This window comes from Nesoenas mayeri (genome assembly GCF_963082525.1).
Source record: "Nesoenas mayeri genome assembly, chromosome: 3".
NCBI classification, from domain to species: Eukaryota; Metazoa; Chordata; class Aves; order Columbiformes; family Columbidae; genus Nesoenas; species Nesoenas mayeri.
This window is the reverse complement of record NC_137544.1, coordinates 63,273,911-63,289,836: the sequence shown is the minus strand read 5'-3', so window position 1 is coordinate 63,289,836 and position 15,926 is coordinate 63,273,911. Positions and strand designations below refer to the sequence as shown.

Here is a 15,926-nt window from a genome sequence, read left to right as displayed (position 1 = left end):
AGAGGTTTGCAGGATTAGTCTTCTGAGAGAAAGCAGTTTCTTGTCTGGGACCCTGGAAGATGAGGTTTGCTATCTTAAATTCAACAGGTTTTGTTCCACTTCAGGAAAATAAAGCAAAGACCTCTGAGAAAAGGGGCCTAGCAAATTTAAACTTTGAAGAGCATTCCTTGGTAGACAAACTAAAGCGTTGGTCAGCAACAACGCATTCTCATAAGACCACAGCTTTTGCCTCCAACCTTTTTTTTTTTTTTTTTTTTTCTGGTTACCCATGAGAAAAAGAAAATATTACATTTAATGGCAGATTTAAGGGAGAGCAGATAAGGTACAGAGGAAGAACACCTGAACCAAACATACTAAGATCTGGAAACTTTGCCAGATCTCAGATTAGAGTTATCCTGGGAAGGAGGGAGGAACACTACATGCATGTAACCTATTAATTCATTTGGAAACAGGACTACATATTGTTTCCTTTACTGGGGACATGAGACAACCTGAGAGGATCAGTCTGCTACAAATGGCATAGGAACATTTCAGAAGCTTATCCTCCATGTCACCTACAGCACCCACAACAGAGCTCTGGCTTCCTGCAATGCAACTATTTGTCAGAACAGCATCTCCCGCACCTGACTGATGGTACGCAAAATGAAACTTATTACATTTTTCCAGGCAGTATCTTGCTAATGGTTACTGAGCCTTTCACTTCTTCAAGCCCAAGCTAACAATGAAATGTGGAAGTATCTACCAGAATCATGAAAATATTTAGCTTACTATGATAAAAATGAGTAAGACCTATGTTTACAAACTGAACATCTGTGTGCCAGAGACTTCCTGGGAGGGTGGAAAGGAGGAAAGCAGCTCTGGTACAGTACTGGGAGGTTTTACATCGTGCAGCACGCATGCCGTGTCAGCATGCTATGCCCCTATACCGAGGGAGGCAAATAGCAACAATTTTGACACCTATTCTACTGCTGTGGCTTTTGATCTTCTCCAACACTGCTGCAGGGGGCAGGAGGCAGAGAGACTCCTTCAATCTCCTTTGCAACATTCATATCCCACTCACCAGGAGCACTGGGGTCTGCTGGGGCTACTGCAGGCAAGTGCCACAGATCAGAGCCCCAGCAGGATGGTAAAGTCAGGTCTGCTGCCCAGACAGCCCGGGGGTACTTTGACATGCTGCCTGTCCCCTTGCTGCTCTGTATCCCTCCCAGGGTACTCGCAGAGAATGGCTAGAGTTTAGGTCTTCATTTTCTGCAAAGGATGCTAATGATTTCTCTTAGTCAAAACAAAACAAAACAAAACGAAAGAATTCAGAACTCTACCCAGTCCAAACATAATGTGAATAAATGCTCTAGGAAAAAGATTTCTCATCAGTAAAGCTTTATCCATCAATTACCTCTATAACTGTCACCAACTTCTTATTATCCTGCCATAAATAAGAAATTTATTTTTAAACACCCCACTTAGATGACTGACATCTCATCATTAATATAAACAGTAACAGTTACATTATTATATTACCAAAGGGAATTTTTTCACCAAATACAAAAGGCACCTGTGAGCTGACAGGCAGCAGATGGGTACATGGTTTATGGAACTCTCTGGCAGCACAGGGAACAGTTTTTGGGGTTGTCTTCTTCACTCACTTCTGCTTAACTCATTTTTACATTACATGGCTGAGCCTATTGTTTGCCCTGTTGATACTGTACTTCTGCAGCTCAAGATGAAATAACTTTTTTCCTTTAATTTCTTTTAAGTCCTAACATATTCCACATTCTACCATGCATTGCTGCCAGCTCTCACCATATTATCACAATGTGCCTGTATCACTTGTTCTTTTTAAGCTTCCAGATCCAGCAGTCATCATCATATTTATGAGAAGGCAATTTTCCAGACCGACTTGAACAACAGAGCAAGTAAAGACCACCACCATTTCATAAAAGCATTTTAAAATAACCTTATTACTTTCAGGGGCGGAGACGCATTTTTTGGAACATTTTGATTCAGCCTAAGTTTGAACTGCAGCACACCGTGCTACTAAGCAGCAGGAATTAATCCTGTCCTCAGGTCTTACAAACATGGAAAGTGTACATAACTTCCTTCCAGATTTACACATCAGAGTTCCTGACTCTAAAAAGCTAACATCAGCCTTGATAAAGGTGAACTCCTTGCACCCATTACTCCTGATTGTCCAGCAAATATTCTCCCCACCTATCTTGGTTCTCATGATGGAGGGTTGTGATCTGATACACCAGCATGTTTTATGGTCTGAGCAGAAGACAGTGAGCTGGGTATTCCTGCTTCAGCTCTGATTTTGTCACACTGTGAGCATTAGCAAACCTCCACTCTGCAGTTGTTAATTCCTTGCTCTGCCAGTGGGTGCGAGTGTAATGCCGATCTACTGCATCTGCCATTAAAAATCACTGAGGATTAATCTGTCAGGTGAGATGCATCTGTGAGATGCAGTGGGTTTCACTCTTTCACTGACTCTCAGACTGGCTCACCTTCTTGCTTAATGTGCTACAAAGAATAACTGAAGTGTATTCACAATGACTACCCAGTGAGCTGTACTAGATTTGCACTATGTAATACCATTGCTGATGTATGGAACTGATTCTTAATGCCTTTTTTTGGGCAGACTATTCCTCTGCAATAAATCTACCTTGTTATTTTTCAGGGGAGTCAAGTTGTTTACGCATAGAAAAACGTCATGTTTAGACGTAAGAGGAAAGTATACTTGAAGTGTTTTGCATCTTCTGTATGGTCAAGTTGTCAAGTTTGCTCATTTTTTGTTTTTCTTCTTCTTCCTCTTCCATATATACTTTATTTTCTGAGAGGGACTGGAGTGACAGCTATACATTCTTCTGTATTGAGTCTGCTCCTGTACAGCAATCATTTTTAATTTCTCCCTGTAAGGTCAACACAGTATATAGGGAGTGTAGAATGTAATAATGTGTTTGAAAGAGAAATTGAACCTTTCCTGCTTCACTGGAGTTCTACGTTCTGCAAGGTCAGCTAGAGGGGATTTCAACATAGTTAGAAATGTGTATTTCTAAAAAAAAAAAAAACAACCCTGTACCTTAGGAAAAATTCCAAGATCTGACAGTTCCAAAAGTCTGCACTTAGGGATGTGTAAAACAATGACTAGTCTGATCTAACCCCCAAAGTTAACCTGAACCATTTTAAAGCAGTTTTCCATGTCTTTTATAACTTTTTTCCCCTGGCCCACTACACATCTGGTTTTAGTTGGCACCAAAAGACAGATGTATTTAAATGTCATGAAAAAAGGCTAATCTTGTATTTCTGCCTTGTTGGGAGACAGGAAGTACTAGAAATCTCATAAGAAATGCAGTTCTCCTTGGACATCCAGCTACTTTTTACATAGTCAAGTGATTTACACAGCTCAGAGAAGAATTCAAATTTTTGTATTAGCCAAACTGACCCTCTCAACTTCCAGAGGCTCATCCATCACTAGGCAGAGGTTAGCAGAAGACATTGGAAAGGCTGCTCAGTCTCACAGCCAGCCATGAAGTTCTTGATCTTTTGTATCCTTGCTCTTTCCTCTAGGAAAACCCAATAAATGGAATAGCATTTAAGAACACTTTTTGACAGGGAATGGAAGTGATGCATTATTCAAGAGGCTAGAGAAACAAAACAAAACTGTTTAAAATCCTGTGATTCTGTATTAATCTTTATTTTTTTTTATTACACAGTCAAACTCTTGTTGACAAGGTAGATCTGAGTAAAGGTAGCAAAATTAATATGGACTTTGGGACTGCTAAATATTGAGCAGTATTACTACAATTCACCTACGGAAAACCCTATATTCATTAAGTAAATTCTCCATAAATTACCTAGGTTCAGTTTGCGGCAGTGATGTAGCCTCTTGAATATTTCTGAAGAGCTGGACTGCAAGTAATTAAGATTTAATGAAAACCAATAGGAATGAGTTGCTGAAATTACTTTAAAAATGATACATGTTTTTTAAGTGGCTTAAACACTTCCAACTTTCGACCCTTAAGCCACCTCTACAATTATATTGCAAGGTGATGCATATTCACTTAGCGTCTTCTTTCACAAAAGGAAAACCTGAAACCAAAGCTTGCCCATGGCTACAAGGAAAGGCTCGCATTGAATTTAGAAACTGAACATCCCTGCACACATTTTCATGCTCAGACCTTATTAACAGCTGCAGTAAAAGGCATGCCTACCAGTGACAAAATACTGATGTTTCACAAGTTTTGTCTTCTCGACAGGTTCTGCTGGCATCCTTGTGGCAGAACAGGACTCACAGCATGTATTGGTGCTAATGGGAGAACATGTTAGTATTTTAAGTAGATGAAAAACAATTCGTGAAGAATGTGTTGATTTACCTTTTTGATCTTCTTTTTTTCCTTCCAATGCTGATGCTTTCTCTGGTGAATCACCATTATCTCCAGTGGCTTTTACCACATTTTCTTCCTGTATAGTTTCTTCACCAATGGCTACGGTGTGTCCATTTGAGGTTTCAAAATTTACTGTTACATCACCATCTGAAATGAAAATTTAAAAGCTATTGTCTAGTTTAACCACTTCCTTAGCACCTATTTACAACACAGAGCATCCCTTTGCTTTCAAGTTTCCATGGAAGCAAAGCAGAAAGACTTACTGGAATGTGAAAGATCAGGCTGCGGATCTGCTCTGAAAAGTCAACACTGTAAAGGAACTCTATAGGCTTCTGCATTCTTTGAGTGGACACCTTTGCTGTAGAGGGCCTGGAGGTGTATGTGGGTTTTCAGGTCCAGCTTCATGTCTTTACACATTAGCATCCCATTCTCTTCCTCCCTGCATCTCATTTTAATACACAGCAAAGTCTGCATGGACAACATTGGAGCTGTGACGCGTTCCAACAGGCCCCAAATCTGGACAGTTGGGGGACAGAGCTGCAGGACTACTGTGGTGCATCCCAGTAGGTAAATCAGCCAGGAATTCAGGCAAATTCTTAGAATATGTGTGCCCAGTTAATGAATAAAATAGGTCTCAAAGTCATTATCCAGTCTTCAGAACCAAGAAGAGGTCTTCCTGTGTCACATATCACACCATTTTTAAATTTTGGAAGTCAATTTTTTTCCCAGCTCTGATGATGTTTTACTCACCCAGACTACCTCAGTTATGAGAGTTTTTTTAATCCTGAAAAAAACCTATTTCTCTTCCCTGTTGTCTCAGCATTCCTGAAAAATGCTACATACTCTTGCTGGCTCATAGCTTTCTCTCTTCCCCTTGTTTACTGATTTCAGTTCTCTGTTCCACCTCTTGCTGTCCATCCAAAAAATACGGAAATCTACCTGATCCCTTCTGGTTCTTCACGTTGTTTCTTCATTAACTGTGGTAATTCCACTCTCTCCCTCTCCTTCTCTTCCTTGCTGTGTCCTATGAGACCTGGATGTTTGACAGTTCCCTGGTTTTAACACAATTATGCACTTCTCTATTACCACGTTGGGCTACTCCATGGGTTAGGTTGATGGTTTCATTCTCACCCACGCTGTAATGTCAACTTGATGTGTAAAAATTAAGTTCTGCCGTCTTAACCTTGTCTCATTCACATAGCTGACAGTTGCACAAGGTTTCCTTCTCACCTTACTGCCACATTCAATTTCTTTAGCTCCTTTCTTCGAGACGCTCATAAATCCATTCTTCCCTCTCTGCCCCCATGTGTGGCATTCCCACCTCTTATCCATGTCAGGGCTCTGCAAACACCTCCTGCCTCCAACTGGCACTTTCCATTTTCTTCTTTGTCCCATGTGAAACAGTCACTGCACATTTCTCACCTCTCGCATTTCAAGGTTCCATGCAATTTCCCCATCTAGCTTCCACCTCCACAGTTATTCCTTCTAACTACCTTGACACTGCTCAACCACCACCTTTTCTGTATCTCTTTTGCTCTAGCATCTTCAAACCAATCCTGTATTCTTTCAAACTGCTCCTCAAAAACTATAATTTTCATCAGGCAGAAAGTACAACGTGATGAAGGCAACACGGACCAGATTGGTGGACGTCTTAAGGCAGGAGGAAGGAGAGAAAGTTGTCCATCTTTGCATCCTTTCCTCACTTTGCTCCATCTGTGTAAGGGATCCAAAGTCTCATCCCCCTTTAAGAGTAGAATAGAGGGGCAAGGACACTGATGACCAAAGCATACATGCTTTTAGCACAAAAGATTGCATTTACGTTCAGAGTGTTCGTAACCAACCCGAAATGTTAACACATTTCAGTAACTGTGCCAGTTGTCTAAATGCAGTTTACAACAATCAGTGGACAAAGTCACAAGGTTCCCCAGTAAAACATGTAACAAAAAAAAAAAGTAACACATTAACAGAGGGACAAATTGAGGTATGGAGAGTTTGCATTTCTTGTTTTAAGTCAAAGACAGTGGCAAAGACAAATTCAGAAGCCAGCTATGCTGAATGCCATAGCCTGGTCATTAGCAAAACACTGTAAAGACAAGTGATATCACATGTTGACAAACAAGCTCTTTACTTCTAAATATCAATGTGTACACTATGAACCATACACATTGATACTTCCATGATTCTTCAGCTCAGGTAGAGTAACACAATTTCTAGGAGAAAAATATTTTTGGAAATCGTGAAGTTCTCAGACTCCCTGATAAAATGATGAATGGTTTAATTTTAAGCTACAGAAAATTATTTTACTCACTTGGCTTTTATTTGATCTAGATTTATAGAAGATCAAGAATATCAGAATACCACTAGAATCCTAATCGGATGTAAAAAAGAGGTGTTAAACATTGTTTACTCATGCTTTTAGAAACACAAATTCTGGTTGATACCACTTAATAAACCTTATCGCATTCTGAAACATGTGGTATCTTCCTCACATTTTTAAGTTTGTGTCATTTGTGAATGTGGTCTGTGTGACAGTGGTGGGATCTCTATGATCCCAGCACTGGTACTTTTTTGTACCTGAAATGGATGCTAGTGATTTGCCTGGGGGTCCTGAAGCCTCTAATTTTTCAGCCAAAATATCTCATATTATTTTCCAGTTGCTTTAGACAGCAGACTTTGACTCAAAAATAGGTTAATCATTAACTTAAAAAAATTCTGGCAAACAATAAGTGTGACAGGAGTCACACTATTTACAGGGAGCATCAAAATACTTCAGGATATGATCAGAAGTCAAATGGTGCACCTATGGCATAAGCAGTTCCAGAACACTAATCTCTTAACTACAAGTTTAGTTTTTTGTCAGCTGGCCCAAATTACCCCTCACACTCCTCAGCTTTGTCTCCTCATACCTATTTATACTATACAGAAACAGTGCAATAGTGGTTTTATCATCCAGGTTTAGCACTTAGGAGCTAAGTTCTAGGTAACATGTTATCACCTTGCTCAGGCATTTCCTTCAGCACTCCCCTTCTTATCAGCTCCTCTCTGCTTTGTCTTGTCGAAATCTTCCTTTCCAACACTAAAGAAAAAGCACAGTTAAGAACAGATTTATTCTCATACTGCTGATGCTTGTAAAAAATGTAGAAAAATACTTTTATTTTAAAGAAACCCTGAGAAATCTCGTTTCCTCTGGTTCTGCAGAAGTAGTCCGAATTCTCACGAACGCCCTCTGAAAATAACCTCCTACGATTTCAGGCACAGAAGAGTGCCAGCCTTCAGTGGGGAGAGGCACCATGAGGCTTCCTTTACAGTCAGTGGAAAGAGGTACTTCCAGAGTGAAACTGAACTCATCCTAGCACAGGTACTTCATATGTAAAAGCACCTCTTTACCACTGACTGAGGTCATTAGCTCACCTGGAGATACCTCCATCTGCTTTGTAGATGTTTTTGAGTTGGGAGAGACAAATTCTGCTCAGCAGAAGCAACTCACAGGGTAGTCTTTATGACACACAAACTGTTTCAAAGGGAAAAAATAACCTTAGAAGCTAGAAAGTTCTGTTCTAAAAGGGAATAATATCCTCATCCAGGCTGGTTGGCTTTCATGGAAAAAAAACGCAGTAGCCTGGTTTTAGGTTAAAAAAAAAAAAAGAAAACAAACCAGAAAACACCACAAAAAAAAAGACTGATATGAAGCATTTTAATTATTATATTTATTTCCTATGGGAAAAAAATGCTAAATAGTTTTATATGTAAAAGCATCTACAGATGGCATAGTAGAATAACTCTCCAATGCATCCCACCACCAAATCAATTCAGTTGTGGTCAGTGATCTGGTAGGCCACTTTAACAATCCAGGGAACCATGGTGCACAGTCCATAAAATGTGAGTATCACTTGTAAAATCCTGTCTTCACTGTTAGGAAAAGCTAATCTCCCATCCTGATTCTGTGTGCATATGGACATCAAAATGCAAGTGATGTTTGGAGTTCAAGCTGTGGGCATGTGTCAAAAGCTTCAGCTGTGCTGGACTTCATCCTATTAATGCTATGGGATAGGGTTATTTATCTCATTGACTAATTCAAACACTCCCATAATCCAGTTACTCTCTAGGGCCAGTCTAATTGCTGTATGCAGATTAAATAGAGATCACCACTCCTATTAGGATAGGCTGTGAGAGTTGGGGTTGTTCAGCCTGGAGAAGGCTTCAGGGAGACCCTGTTGTGACCTTTCAGTACTTAAAAGAGGCCTATAAGAAAGATAGGGACAGACTTTTTAGCAGGGCCTGTTGTGATAAGACAAGGGGTAATCATTTTAAACTAAAAGAGGGGAGATTCAGGCTAGACATGAGGAAGAAATTTTTTACAATGAGGTTGGTGAAACGCTAGCACGGGTTGCCCAGAGAGGTGGTAGATGCCCCATCCCTGGAGACATTCCAGGCCACGCTGGACAGGGCTCTGAGCAACCCGATCTAGTTGAGTATGTCCCTGCTCATCGCAGGAGGTTGGACTAGATTACTTTTGAAGGTCCCTTCCAACCCAAACTGTTCTATGATTTTAAAAAGCATTGTCAACCTCATTTGTACCAGCCCAGTTGGAGCGAACAGCCATACAAAGTGATGGCTCCTATGAGGGCACCGAGAGAGACAGTTTGGTGCTTCTGAGAAACTTACCTTCCATGGATAGCAGCTAATAAACATCCCTCTCCATAGCAGGTAACCCCGGCTGCTGATTTTCACCCAGGCTGGCAGAACTCAGCTGCCTGAAGGCATCACTGCTCACAGCTTCCCACTCCTCCTCACCAGGGAAGGGGGTGGTTGAACAGAAGATGAAGCAGATTCTGCGCCTCTCAAATTTACAGCACTGAGTTTATTTCTCACTCTGCAAAGTGCGGGGCATCAGCAAATGCTCCATAAGGGATGTACATCCCTGCCAAAAGAGCATGGACTCCTGGCAGAAGAACTGAGGGCAGTAAGCATTTTGACCAGCCCAGCTCAAGCTACCCGAGACTGCGAGATCAACAGCTCATAAATGCAAACAGCACTGGCACAAGAACATGTAAGGTGGCATCAGGTCTGTATTTATAAACCCAGGTACTTTGTGGGATCTGTCTGTTAAAGGTCAAACCTCCACAGCATTCAAATCACATTTGACAATACAAAGGATCACATGAATGCGGCTGCAGATCCTCTCTCTAAATCTGCCTCCTTGGGGACAGTGTGGTAGCCTGAACTCAGGTAAGGTTAGGCTGCCTTGGGTCCCTATCCAAAATTATGCAGGACTTCTTCCAGTTTTTCCTCATGGCTTCTTAAGATATATATGCCTTGCAACTGTGCATCACACGTGTTATCAGCATGGCAAACAAAGCACAGGAGTGTGCCCTATTCTTGCAAAGAGTTTTTCATGTAGGTGAACATATATATTCACATGAAGGCCCCTTCCAACCCGAACTTTCTATGATGCTATGAACTAATTATCATGGAAAATGTCAATTGGCATTAAGAGACATTAACTCCTTACACTTTTACTGGAAGACCTCAAAGCATTTTATCAACATTACACAGGTTTCATAACATACCTTAGACATAACTATCTCAGTTTCACAGATGAGGAAATTTATGAAAAGATAAGCAGCTTACATCCCAATCCTTCATCATCTAAAATGCTAGCCATGAGTGATACTTTTATTTAAACTGATTATGCTTAGTTACTTCAGCTTGAATAGATAATTTATTTAAAATATTATTGGGCCCATAGAAGGAACATTAGAAATCATGCTAGTATTCACTATGAGTATCATAATTTTAATTCCTACAAAGTCAGAATTTTCATTTAAAACAAAGTGACCAAAAATATGTCCCCTTGTATAAAAGGAGTGAGTAGCCTGTCTTTATGAACCTGGGTGCTATTTAGCCTGGGTGGGTTCACCATTATAGTTTATTATATTTATTATAATTTTTTTGCTTATTACAGTTCACATTTACGCAGTTGAGTATTTTGATTATCACAGCCCAATTGCACTGAGCTTTAAAGGTCTCAAACTACCTGGTTGAGCTAATCACATTTGACTACTGCTACGTTTCAGTAAACTCTCTTAAAATAAGAGAGCTACCAAGTCAAGTATTCAGAAGTCAGGAAATGTTTCAGTGAAGGCTGATGAGTGTGCAGATGATAGAGCTTTCATTTGCTTGTTATATATTTTACTTTTGCCATCCCTGCCTTGTTTAGGATAAAGACTGCACTGTGTTTAAGGAAGGGTTTCTTTGCATAAATTTTTAACTTTACCTTTCAACCTGGGGCCCAAACCTCATCTGAGGAACAACCTAAATTTTCACTTGAACAGAAAACTCTTAGTTTTCCCAAACATCACCCCAGCAACTGAGTGAACCAAAGACAAAAGGTTTTTTTCCCCTTGACACCCATGTGAGATAAGCAAAGGTGTTATTGTGACTGTATAGACAGGCAACTTATGGCATAGGAAGATTAAGTCATATTATCAAACATGTTGACATCTGTTAAGCATTTAATTTGAGGTACCTCTTCAGGTGTAATTTCCCACATTAAAATTGTGATAAATAAAACAAACAAATAACCCGAAGCATAGGAATTATAGTTGAATTGCCTACTTATGGTTCAAAATATCTAATCAATAGAAGTGTAGCTATGAGCATTGGTCATCTGCTGCTGAGCTAATGGCACAGACAACTAGTAGAAACAGCTATCATCTACCTGCAACACCTGGGATGGGTATCACAATTTGTGACCTTAGAAATAGTTCAGTCTCCTGAGTTCAGTGCAGGGAGAGGATGGTAGTTTGGTGCTTCCACCATTGTCCTGGTTGGCATGCTCCCTCCTCTCACTACCTCTGTCATGACATCATTATCTGTGTCTTTCTCCTTCCCTTGAAGAAGTTCAAACTTCTTTTATTTGCTTTTCAGACCTACCTCTCTTCCTTGTTCTAGTAGAACTTGCCACAATATTGTACCCATTTGCTTCTCCCATAAGCACAACTTTATATTCCTGCTGATCAGTTTTGCAATATCTGATCTTACAAGTTATTACCTGTTCCTCACTCAGGAGTAGATTAGTAGTACTATCCTGGAACAATTATGTGATAAATACTGTTAGCTGTACCACCATCAAGTGGACATCCTTAAGCTGAGTGACCAGCTGATCTTATTACTACAAATATTTTCTATCATGCGTGTATATGATAATGTGTGTATACATATATATATATATCTTAATACATGTCTGTGATTATATATAATACATAGATACATGTGTATCTACAGAAGTGTGAATATATATAGCATTTCAACATTAACATCAACATATTGTTTTTAACATTGAGCAATAATAAAATGGAAATAACTTCTCCATCAGCATACATGTATGTATTGAGATTGATTACACAAACAAGTCACTCCTGACTCTGAGTACAATTGGTTATCCATCCTTGTCTGCTGAGGAAGATGAGGTGAGGTAGACTCCACTCTCAGACATCACGGTCCAGCAGACTCAAAAAATTCCATGTTAAAATCCTTCCCCTACCACAGTCAAAATCAAAGCTTGCCCTGAGTTCAGGTGTAACTGTCAGCAAGTGTGTGAATTTATCACATTGTATCCAGCCCTCATTTACTTGAGTAAATCTTACTTACCCAAGTGACTCCACAAACACTTGTATTTTTAACCCAATACAAATAACACTAATCATTAAAAGTTTACCTCAAAAAGCAGTTTCCACCCCGCCCTTCCTACCCCCTTCAAAAGAGACTGTTTAGCGATATTTAGCAGCTACAAACCTCAGGGAGACTTAAAACCCATGTGCTGTGAGATTCTGGATATTCTCCAGTCTTTAATTTTGCTCTTCTAAGAGAAGCCTGAGAGAATTCCGATCTTTAATTTTTCTCTGACCTAGTAAGAGCTAAAATCGCCTTCTGCTCCCTGTCTGCATATACGCTTGCAGTGGAGCTTTGAAGCGGCATCTACTTCGTGCCAAGACACAAACTGCTGCCTTCTTTTCCTTCACAACAAAACACTGTGGAGGGAAGAAAGCCTTGAGATCATGCCATTTTCTGTTTGTTTTTACTTAATTTTGAAAGCCCTCTAGGCAGAAAGCATACAACCAGTGCCCAGAGAACAGATTTTCTGAGATACAGCATGGAAAATATGTCGCTAAAGGAAAAAATCCCAACCATCATTCCCACATTGGCACAAATATTTCCACATCTAGTCCTCCATCTTTTTTTTTAATGTTTGTGGTATTTGCTGTTTATGAACATCTTTCAGTTGCCAGCATAAGAGAGTCACGTGAGTTTTGTACCACATGGTACAGCCCTGGCAAGGCTGTAGCAAGAACCTATTTCAAAAGCCTATTGAAAACCTGGACAAAGCAATAAAAGCTCCTTCCAGTACCCCACGTTCTATTTTAGAAGAAACTCTTGCTTGTAAGACTGGATTGAGGCCCTCTAAAGAAAGACAATACAACATAAGGAATACTGTATTTAACATCAGTTTACCAGATATTGACTTGTAAAAAGTAACTGCAAAATGACACATGCATTATTATTTAATGGCATAACAATTTAATACATACTAATATGTTGTGACAGTTTGGGGAATCTCTGTATACACAGCTTATGAATGGTGATTATTCTGGAGAATTCACTGCATATAAAATCACAGACCTGTCCAACAGTAGCTGCAGAACATTCAGGAGTTATTAACCAGAACTAACTTTGTTCTAGCAATATGATAAAAGTACTGAGGAAGCTGCAGGAAACTGGAAGGAATGAAGGACATAGCAGACTGAGGGGATTTTTTTGATTGCAGTAGTAGAAGAAATTGTGAGGGTTTTTTTTCATCATACCCAGGAAAATAAAATAAATAAAATAAAATAAAATAATAAAATAAAATAAAATAATAAAAAAAACCCCAACAAAACAAAAAACCAAACAAACAAGCAAAACCAAAACCAACCAAACAAACAAAAAAACCCAAACAACCAAACAGACTGAGAAAAGGATTTGAGGATGAAAGATTGTCCAAAACTTCAGTTGGTATCTGGAGTGATGATGGCCATAGAGAAGATGACTTCTTTTTGTTTTTTGTGTAAATAAAGCATGGTTTAGAAGTTACAATGAAAAAACACAGTTTCTTGCTGTAATTGTCAGGGGTTGCTATGGGTTTAAAATGTCAAGCAGCATACTCCTAAGAGTTCAGGAGAGCCTACTGAGTACACTTTAGGAGATTAGTATTGGTTTTATTGCCTAGAGCCATGGAATACAGTGGACAGAGGGCTTGCACTGTGGTAATGAATCTGAAGAGCTCATAGATGCTTCCTGGACTCTGATTAAGCTCAGGTTTAGAAAAGCACAGCATCAAATGTCTGAATCCCAAAAGAGAAGTTCGGGATTCAGAGAAAGCTTGGCCAGAGCTGTGACACACAGACACACAGACACACACACACACATATATATGCAGGGTGGCATTCAGTTTCCTAGATGTGGATATCTATAGCCACTTGAGATGCCCCTGAGTTTTGGAGATGTATGTACAGGGATGACGAATACGATACAGAACCTTCTGGGAGGTCAGCCAGGACCCTTCATAGCATCTCAGGTGGCACCAAGCAATTGTGTTTAGCTAAGTGAATCCCAGACCTCAATCTTCCTCTTTTTCAGAAGAAATATAATTCAATCACAGCATTTTATTTTAGACCACCCTTCAGGCATTGCCAATGGGGGCAGAGCAGCCTGTCTTGAAGGTAGTGGTCTCAGAGCTGATCCTTTTTCTTCTGGGCACAGCCACATCTGCTCCTCCCCTCTGAACAGACCAGACTTCTGTCCCCATGAAGGCAATGTTTGGTTCATAATCCAGGTCACTGACTGTATTAGAAGGACACAGAGACACTTCCAAAACATTTGAGAATATGTAATACAGAGCCTAGTGTTTCTTAGTTAAGAAAAAAGAAGAGCACTGTCAGCATCAAAATAATATAATATATAATAAATAAACTGCATATTTTTGGTGATAGTTTCAGGACAGAAGTTGAACAAGGTTAGGTTTTTCCTGGCCGAGGATCCAACTCTTTTTCTGCATGTTAAAGACTGTGCCTAAACAATCCCTGCCATCTAACAAGCTCCAAGACCTTTTCAAATATTACTCTGCAAAGCCATCACAGTGTTTTCTATTACTTGCCACAGACATACCTGCTGATGTTTCTCTGAATTTGTCACTAGTCTTCTTCTTCCGCCATTTCCAAGGTTTAAAGATTTTGCCAATGCTGGAGAGTTTGCCCTTCCTCTTGAAGGGGGGAGTTTGGGATCCTGGGGCTGGTCCATCTGAGTTAGCGATCGAAGCCTTATCCAAACCATCAACTGTATAAACAAGAAAAGGGAAGGTAACTGGAGGATGGAAACCAAAATATCACCCGACAGCTGAACTCCTCCACTACCAGATTGTAACCAGCTGTGTGTGGGTCCGCGTGTTTTCTGTCCAGGGAGGCAGCCAAAGGGCATTTGACCGCAGCCCATGGCCACAAGCCAGTCCCCACCTCAGCCTGCCCTGGGCTTCACTGCTGCTCAGCACCTCAGCTGCCGCGGGACAGAACTTCCTCCTTGTGACGCACATCTGGCGCATCTGGATGTTTCTGCGGTTTTTCATCGCTACTGGAGAATTTCTTTCAACACATATTTGGGTGACTTTTTTCCCTATCTTGGGTAAAGCTGAATAGCGAGCTGTCATCGTATAGAAAACAAAATCCTTACAATGTGAAAACATAAACTATTTCTTTGGAGTAAAATGAATCCTTTCTTAAACAAGCTCTGCAGACAACTGTTCTGGCAGTGGAATGGAAATAAGTCCATTTGATATCCCCGGTAATCAGTCATTCACAGCACAGCCTGCTGTGAGTCAGGCTTCTTATTAACAAAACGTATTTAACAATAAACTTTTGGGCTGTAGCCAACATTTAACGAAGGATTACTTTTCTGCAAAAACATATTGTGTGATTTGAAAATCAATATTTATCATCAATGGCTGTAACATTAAGTTTTGTGAACCAAATCAAGACTCATTCCACAACATGCCACAGCATACAGTTGAAGTCAATTTCCCGGAAATTTCCCTGACAAATCTACTATTATCTATTTCTATTTAAAAACTGAGGTTTCTTAGAGCCTTCCATTTGTGGTTCTGCAAACACCTCAAATGTGCTTAATTTTATTCATGTGAGCAGCTTCACTGAAGTGACTGCGATTACTTACGTACATAAAAATTAATCACTGGCTTAAATGTTTGCAGCATAAGGACCCTGGAATTGCTTTCATTCATCTAAACATTCTAATTATAACCAATTCGGAACAGAGTTGATGCCACTGTCAACAGTAGTAATGATAATCATAGATCATTAAATCAGAAAGTGCTATTCAAAGAAAGAAATATCACTGTCCTCATTTTACAGATGGAAAATATGAAGCACAGAATTGTTAAGTGCTTAATTTCATGTTTGCCAAATGGCTTCCTGCATCCTGGTCCTGCGTCCTAGC

The 15,926-nt window shown here is 39.9% G+C and overlaps 1 protein-coding gene across 1 annotated transcript in view; it reads right to left on the bottom strand.

Annotated features, from left to right (window-relative positions):
- Window positions 1–15,926, bottom strand: part of PHACTR2 (phosphatase and actin regulator 2) — a gene marked incomplete at both ends in the record, with an annotated part of 128,741 nt that overhangs the window by 25,451 nt on the left and 87,364 nt on the right. The window contains 3 exons of the mRNA XM_080341429.1: window positions 4,371–4,529; window positions 7,378–7,458; window positions 14,589–14,756. Coding sequence (XP_080197555.1) covers window positions 4,371–4,529; window positions 7,378–7,458; window positions 14,589–14,756 — 408 coding nt within the window. The remainder of the gene's footprint in view (window positions 1–4,370; window positions 4,530–7,377; window positions 7,459–14,588; window positions 14,757–15,926) is intronic.